We start from the raw sequence: 8695 nt of genomic DNA, 5'->3' as shown, positions 1-8695 counted from the left end.
CCCTCTTTTTCACTAATGAGGAAACTGGGGTGCAGAGATTAACAGAATGACTTACCCAAATGAACGGTGACCAAACCAAAGAGTGTTACTCCTAGTCTAATGTTTGTTACATTCTTTGCTGTAAATCCAAAATATATTAAAATGCCACCTTTGAAGTCATGTTACAAGATGGCATTTCCTTGTTCTGTCACTCTTCATTATCCATTAGAGATCTTTGGTCTGCACATTCAATCAACCTCCTGTTCCCTGCCCCGCCCCCACTGTTTCTCATTCTCCAAAAGGTGTTCTTGAGAGGTGTTTCTAGAAAGCAGTGGGGAAGGGGGTGAAGAGAAGGGTATAGCTTTGGTTTAAAACCTAACATTGAATTTACTTTGAATTTTAAATAGCAGTAAAGGAGAGGTAAGATTTATATTATTATCAAATGATGGCCTTGGATTAAAAGGCTTGAGAAAAGCTATTCTAGCTTTTTTTTTTTCCTAAAGTTCACAGTTGTCAGAGTTCATTATGTGCTAAGATACCCTACATAGCATTTTTTCCCTAGACCTCAGAACAACCATTTTATAAAGAACAGAAGCTGAAGTACTGGAGAATAAGGCCTCTTATGTATTCTGAGTTTGCTAACCTACATCTCATTATGACTTAACAGCGTAAGTTGGATCACTAGCTCTTACTCACATTCTAGAACACCTTGTCGTAAGTTAAATGCAGTTATGTATGTCATAAATTCCTTTAATAAAAAATGATGATGATGATGATGATGATGATGATATGGAAACCAAATGTTTTGACACAATTCTTATATTGGTTTTAGCAAATAGAATGCTAAATTCTGAGGTGAATCCCCATGTTCTGTGCTTATGTCGCTGCACAAATAAATAAACTTAATAAATCTAGCATTTATGTTGCACATTTAATAGAAAGCTCTTAAGCCATAATCACTGTAGCTGCTGGGCATCTTATTTCTTCAAGAATTCTTTCAGTGCATGCATTAACTTTGGTTAAATTATTCTGGATTTAAAGGCAGAGAATATTTAAAATAGTATGGTTTCAGAAGCATCATTGTAACAGACCAATTTCAAAAGATTCAGTTGCTAAATTTGACTGCATAGTCCCTTTGCAGATCAGTTATTTAGATTTAAAAAGAGAAGGGAATCATGTGCTGTTATCTGTGTGGCCATTCGTCTCACACAAAGAAAATAAGAGAACAATAAAATAAGACTAAGAAATCATTCTTCCAATGATTGTCATTGAACTGTTACATTAGTAAACATTCACAGTATGAAGTCTCTCTCAATCTCCAGCATATAAAGTAGTGCAAAAGAAAAAAAAAAAAAAAAAGAAACAAAGAAAATTCCAGTCCAGTTATCTGTGAACAAAACTTGTTACATTTTCTCTGATTTCGTTTCTTCCATTATTGTTAGGCATTTGCTGTCAAAACTTCCCCAAATTAATAATAAAATATAATCAATTTCTAAAGGCCCCTGCAGCCTTTTTAAAAGTGAATTTCCAGTTAAAAATAAACTTTAATTAAATCCAAGATAAAACTGTGACCTATATTCTATTAAATAATTCACTTTCTTTTTTTTTACTACATAGTAATTCTTACAATTTTTAAAAAACATCAGCTATGGAATCCAGACATGAGATGCTATTAAAGCACTGATAAATGACTGCTCAAATTCATTAGTTCTTACATAGTAAATACTTCAAAATGCCAACTTTTCCCATCACTGCACGATTACTAACAACGTTGACAATTTACTTACACATACACACGCACGCAGTACACACACACACGCCAACACACACACACATACACATTCTCTCCAGGGAACCATCTTTACTTTTAACATCTCTTGCAGTTAATGTGCAAAATTCTTGCATTCTAATAAAAAATATAAAGATAGATTTGCTCCTATTTAAGCCTCCCTCTTCTCCAAGATGTATCATTTACTTGATATGTAATACAAGTTTAGTAACAATTATGCCATGTATAACCATTAAATGGCGTACTACTGTATGCACTGGATTCATTTGCATATATCATTGTCATAACTGCACTCTCTATGCATAAATATATTTGGAGATGCTGGGACTAGGGGGAGGGTGCAGTGGCGGGTGGAGAACGAGATTCACACATCGGTCTCCACAGCCTTCGCATTAGAACAGTTGTTTTTATCTGTCTCACTGTCATCCCCCTTTCCCTGACACGTCTCCTTTGCACAGAGAGACTCCTTAACTCCTTCTTCCATCTCTAGATACTCTGACTTGTCCCCCAGGGAAGAAGAAGTAGAGCTCCGAAATTTCTTCAGCAAATTAGAAGGGAGGTACGGGCAACTGACTGCATTCTGTGTCAGCTGTGCCTGTTCCTCATTTTCAGTCTCTCTGTGGTAGAAATAGTTAAAGTTAGAGACAATCACTGGCACTGGCAAAGCAATGGTTAAGACACCCGCAATGGCACACAGAGACCCTACGATCTTGCCCCCCACAGTGATGGGCTTCATGTCCCCATAGCCCACAGTTGTCATGGTCACCACAGCCCACCAAAATGCATCTGGGATGCTTTGGAAATGGGTAGTAGGTTCATCCGCCTCCGCGAAATACACAGCGCTGGAAAAGAGGATGACCCCAATGAAGAGGAAGAAGATCAGAAGGCCCAGCTCCCTCATGCTGGCTCGGAGGGTGTGGCCCAGGATCTGCAGGCCCTTGGAGTGCCTGGAGAGTTTGAAGATCCGGAATACTCGGACCAGACGGATGATCCTGAGGATGGCAAAGGACATGGCCTGCTGCTGCTGACCGTTGCCACCCCCCTGCTGCTGGGCCAGATCCGTGCCCAGGGTGATGAAGTAAGGCAAAATGGAGACAATGTCAATGATGTTCATGATGTTTTTGAAGAAGACGGCTTGGCTGGGACAAGCAAAGCAGCGAACCACAAACTCGAAGGAAAACCACACGATACACACTGTCTCCACGACGAAGAAGGGGTCGTTGAATATCGTGTGCCCTGAGTTCTCCGGGTGGGGGCGCGACGTGTCGTTCAACAACCCACTGTGCCCGCCCGAGCTCAGTGCCATGATGAGATCCCTGTCGTCCCTAAACTCCGGCAAGGTTTCCAGGCAGAAGATGACGATGGAGATGAGGATGACCAGGACCGAGACGATGGCGATGCCCCTCGCTGGACTGGAGCTCTCCGGATACTCGAAGAGCAGCCAAATCTGCTTTTTAAATTCATTCTCTGGCAAGGCCCTGTCCTCCTCCTCTCTCACAAAGCCCTCATCCTCCCGAAACTTGAGCAGGGCCTCTTCCCCCAGCTGGTAGAACTTCACCTCCTCCGTGAAGATATCAAAGGGGACGTTGACTGGCCTCTTCAGGCGGCCCCCTGACTGATAATAATATAAGATGGCATCAAAGCTAGGCCTGTTTCTGTCAAAAAAATACTCGTTACGCAAAGGGTCAAAATACTGAGTCCTCTTCTCAGGGTCCCCCAGCAACGTCTCGGGAAACTGGGCCAGAGTTTTCATCTGGGTCTCAAAGCGCAGGCCCGAGACGTTGATCACCACGCGTTCACAGCAGTCGCTGTAGCGGACCGAGCTGTAGCCGCCGCCACCACCGTCATCCTGGGGCAGCAGGTCCGTGTAGGAACACTCATCACCGTGGTCATCTTCGCTGTAGTAAAACCTTCCTTCCTCTTCCTCCTCCTCCTCCTCCTCCTCCTCCTCTTCCTCCTCCTCGCTCAGATCCCGCAGGATCTTCTCCTCGGAGCCACTGGGCATCAGGTCGGAGCAGTGAGGAAAGCTCCCCTGCCGGTGGTGGACTCTCTTCTTTTCTGGCCGCTGTCGCCGCCTCCTCCGACTTCCCCGGCCGCTCTGAGGGTCGTGGGAGGTGCAGGCCCCACGCGACTGGTGGTGGTGGTGGGCGCCCCCTCCAGACCCCCCGCCGCCTTCCACGGCAGCGGTGGCCGCGGCGACAGCGGCCGCCGCGGCCGCCCTTGAGTGAGCCAGCCTTTCGCGCTCCCGGGCCCGCGCCTGGGCGGCGTAGCCATAAGGCATGTGACTGTTGCACCCTGAGCTCTCCGCACTCACCATTGCAACCTCCATGGCGGCGGTTAGGGGAGATGGCTGGTTCCAGTTGGAGGAGAAGAAGAAAGAAAAATAGGGCAGCCTCTTTTCTCACCAAATTAAGGTAAGTTTGGAACCCTTAAGCAGATTGCTTGGAAGACTAAGGATATTTTCAGTCCAACTTTGCATTTTCTGTTTTTAAATCAGCACGCCCCATGCTCTCTCTTCCCAGGGATTCAACGTTGCTCTCCAGAGCTTGGCTCCTCCAGAAAAACAGCCTGACACTTTCAAGCCTAAGTCAGAAAATGTCGGGGTCTCCCAAACACCTGTTTTGGGATGGGTGTTCAAATCTGTAAAAACATCTAGAATGTGATTGGTGGTGCTGCAAGATTTAAAGGCAGCAAGTATCCGACAACCAGCAGTTGTGCCTAGAAAATGGAATATATTTTTCTGCCATGGAAATTGTCCAAAGCTCAGTCCATCAAATTTAAATAAAATGCAAATAAGCCTTTAAGTCTTAGCACTTGCCTTCTAGTGATGGCTTGACCCATGTTAACACGTGACTTGAAGTCTGTCCAGACATTGCCACTCAAAGCCTATTAGGATGATTCTCCAGGCTTTCACCTCAAGTTCATCACAGGCTTCCTGGACCCAGGGGCAATGCCAAGCTAGCTTTAGAGGCAAAGACCTTGGGAGGTAGAGAAGGTGCAAGATGAGGTGTCAGTAGGGGCAAGCCCAGCTCTGAGGTCTCCATAGAAATCAAGGAAATGCAGAGCATCCTTCAGCTAAAATCATGCAGAAGAAGCCACTTCACCTGAAAAAGGAAGGGAAACAAGCATAGGAGAAAAATAAAAAGAAGAATCAAATAATAAAGAGCAAACTGAGCGTTTCCTTCACATACACTTTTTTCTCTTGTCCTCAAGCAAGCAAGCCTTATATAAAGCACCAAAGTGACTATAAATTTCCAAGAAGTAGTATGGGGCAGGTTGTTAAATCTCCTTTTTACTAAACATCCTTCTTTCCTTCTTCTTTGGATATTATTTCAGCACCGTCTACTTTCGTGGCAACTCAATTATTTTTCCTCTCTCCATTCTTGACCCACATGGCTCTTTCTTCAATCCACCTTTTCACTAATGGCAGGTCTTAATTCTCACTGTCACTCTCTTCATTCCACAATAACAATGCTGTCACTTTACAGCTGCTTCCATCATTCATTGATCTCAAGGCATTTTTTAAAATTTCCACTCATAAAATATTTCTGAATTTAGTGGCCTTCCACCCCTCTCTGTCTTGATTCAGGATTTAGAGAGGTCGGAAAAACCACTTTTCTTTAATCCAGTTTCCACCACTTAAACAAGCTTCAATCACCTCATCTACAAAGTGTAGATACTAATACAACTTCCCCCATCCCATTTTTGAGAGAATTAAATGAGATAATTGATGCTAATAGAACACCACAGTGTCTTGTACGTGAGGAATATCAATAAAGGCTGGCAGTTATTAATAACAGAATAACATATATGGTCAATCTACCCACCCCCAAATGCGTATGTCCTTATACCACTATCTAAGCAGGGGAAGGACAGAACGTGAGGACATCCAGGACATCCTGAGACTCGCCAAAGGCCCATGTTAAGTTGGCACTCCCTGACTCCCTGAAGCATGTCCCTGTTGTTGTTTTCCTGTTCCCCAGACTCCAGAACACTCCCTACCACCCACAGCCTAGGAGCTAATCCCAGTTTCCACTTCTCTAATAATCATCTTCCCTCCTTGCAGTTCCCCCATGTTCACCTCGATGCTTCCTCCTACACTTTGCTCAAGGGACTATCTCCTTATGTCTCAAATTCCAGTTTGTGTGCACTTTGTTTTCAGCCTATGATACTTTCTCCCCTATAATTTAACCATAGTTCCCAACCCCAAATTCCCCTCTTTCCCCCCTCCCCCACCCCCTCCCTTTATTTCCAATCTGCCACTTCCTGATCACATCTTCCTTGCAGCCCTCCTCTGTCCCCACTGTCATTTGGTATTCCTGACTTCTCTTCTTCCTTAGTTTGCTATCCTCTCTGTAGGTAGGCTCAACTAACTCATCTCCTCTGCCAGGACCTGTAAATGCTCCTACCGCAATCTTGTTTCTCCTGTCTCCTCTTGCTTCTTCCATTCACTCTGTCCAACAGGACTTCCAAGAATGCAGAGAGTGGCCCGAGAATTGGTGGAGGATAACGACAGCCAGAATTCAGGGCATCGCCCAACCTCTATTACTGGAAGCACTTGGGGAGCATAAAGAGAAAGGGCTTTCTGGAGCCATGAACAGGACCCAGCGCTTGACCACCTGCTGCTGAATGGTGTCAGCCTTGAAGCCTAAACACACCCGGGTTTTATCAAGTGACCAGCAGGGAAGTGGCAAACGAAGGTCTTCCCAGTCACACATCCCTTCCCAATCCTACACTTTCTCCCAGGGCAAGAGGTGAGCCTGACTGGGACACAAAACCCAGAAAATGCACCTCTGAAGGTTCCTGCAATGACACCCCCCTTCTTTTGCCTGACTCCTAATATCATCTCATACTCTGAAATGTTCACTTTCACAAGGTCTCCAAATCTCTCTCTTCACTGTGGAGGGTAAGGCCAACATCCTTTAAAAACTTTCACAGGCCAAATAGCCTGAGAGTTTGCTCAGTTGCTTCCTCATCCCCCTCAAAGCAATTATAATACACTATGTAACTAAAGGCCCAGTGTAACCAAAGTGGCTGTAAATTTGTATACTATGTGCACTCCCCTTCTTCTGCCCAACTGACTCCCGGAAGGTCATGAGTTAGAGGGTCTTCTAACTCACAATCAACTCTGCAGGAAAACTAGACTTGCCCTCTTTAGACCAAATAATTTCTTATTTACTTATTTATTTATTTGCATTTGTTAATTTTTGTTTATCTAACTCCCTCCCCCACTGTACAAAAAGCAAATTACCTTCCTTCCAATTTGCTACCAGTTACCTCACTATCTCTGATCTTAGAAGAAGAAGAAGAGGAAGAAGAGGAGGAGGATATAAAAAGGGAGGGAGGGAGGGAAGAAAAAAAAAACGAAAGAAAGAAAGAAAACAGAGGAAAAAATCATTCCAGTCAGCAAATCAGACTAGTTTAAAATCTCTCTTCCTTCTCAACTCAAGGTATTCTTGTTAGGAGAATCTATTCAAACCGACTCTCAGGAGACTTTATGGGGGAGACCTTTGCAGGGTAACGTCCCTTCCTCTTTAACACCACCAACTAATAGGATTTTGTTGACTACCTATTCCCCAATCCCTGCGCCCCCAAACAAGAGCCAAGCATCCCGCCCCTCCTCCTCTCCCCTCTCCCTCCCCCCCCCCCCCCCAAGGCTGTTTTCATCTCTCAGTGCTAATTCCTGCAACTGTCTTAGGGTGGTACCTGAACCTATCAGAGAGAGAAAAGCAGAAAGAGAGACTGAGAGAGAATCTCAAGGGCCAACACCGTGAGAAATATACACTTCAACGCACGCCATTTATACAGTCCCTATGTGTTGCTCAAATGCTCAGAAAATGCACGCAAACCCAAATGTTGCTGTTGTTTGAAGCAGCAATTCAAACCCGTTCACCAGCTGTTCCCAAAGAAACGGAACCTGTGAGTCTGGGACGAGGTAAAACGATGCTAAATCTAAACCCCACCTCGTTGGGAAACGACATCTTTAATCGCGCCCTCGCCTCCAGACCTAGGTTCCCGCTCGGGCACATTAAGCAGGGCGCACGCACCCTATCCCCGGGGTTGGGAAAATAACAACTGTTGGCCCCCCGGAGCGCCGCGCAGCATCTGCACCTCCCTTCTCCCACCTCCTGGTTTATTTTTAACCGCCTTCCATTCATGCCCTTCTGTCACATTCTCTATATTATTTATCCCTCACATGTCCACTGTTTCTTAACAGCCGAAAGAGGGGAGTAGAAGAAAGATAAGAGAGGTATCATACTTACCATTCCCAGGCGGGGTGCAAAATAAAAATAAATTCCCGGTTGGCTTTTTTTTTCCCCCCTCCAGCTGCAACAGCTGGAGGAGGGGAAGAACGATCTTGGGGGTGGACGGTATCACTCCGGTGTGGCAGGTGGAAGCTGCAAAATACCCACGGAACAAGTTCTATTGCCTAGCCAGGGGGGGACAAAGTCCTCGCTGCTGGAGCCCGGGGTGGGGAGCGGGGATGCCCCAGGGAAGACCCCAAGACTCCTGGTTCCTCTGGAGTTCAGCACAGAAGGGCTCGACGGGGAGAGAAAGTCAAGGTTCCCCAGAAAAAGAAACAAAATCCTAGACAGCAGCGATCACTTGTTAAGCCCGAATTCCTCCTCCAACATCCATCCCTCTCCCACTCTCGCTGGCTGCAGAAGCAGCACACGCCTCCCCTGGCCGGGAGCGCGCGCCGGCCGGGGGCGGGGCCAGGGCCGCCGAGGGTGTGGCGTCCTCTGCGGTCGCCAGGGGCGCCTCCCGGCGCGGCGGGGAGGGCGCAGTCACGACGCCGCGACTGCCCGCCCCCCGACCCGGCCCCACGGCGCCGAGGCTCTGGGGAGCCACTGGGAACCCTTCCAGGATCCCCTGGCTGGCGCCCCCAGAGGCGAGGAGCTAATCCTGGAGGGAGAGGTGTCCCCT

General features: G+C 46.4%; 1 protein-coding gene across 1 annotated transcript; it reads right to left on the bottom strand.

The window, feature by feature from the left end:
* Window positions 1-908: 908 nt before the first annotated feature.
* KCNA4 (potassium voltage-gated channel subfamily A member 4) lies at window positions 909-8397 on the bottom strand. Its single transcript, XM_057749752.1, has 2 exons — window positions 8032-8397; window positions 909-4872 (listed from the first exon to the last, which is right to left on the bottom strand). The coding sequence occupies exon 2, from the start codon at window positions 4095-4097 to the stop codon at window positions 2133-2135; it is 1965 nt and encodes a 654-aa protein (XP_057605735.1). The 5' UTR covers window positions 4098-4872; window positions 8032-8397; the 3' UTR covers window positions 909-2132.
* Window positions 8398-8695: the final 298 nt, after the last annotated feature.

The sequence above is a fragment of the Hippopotamus amphibius genome, chromosome 9 (assembly GCF_030028045.1).
Source record: "Hippopotamus amphibius kiboko isolate mHipAmp2 chromosome 9, mHipAmp2.hap2, whole genome shotgun sequence".
Lineage (NCBI taxonomy): Eukaryota > Metazoa > Chordata > Mammalia > Artiodactyla > Hippopotamidae > Hippopotamus > Hippopotamus amphibius.
Note: the sequence above shows the minus strand (reverse complement) of the source record. Positions and strands in the feature narration are given on the sequence as shown.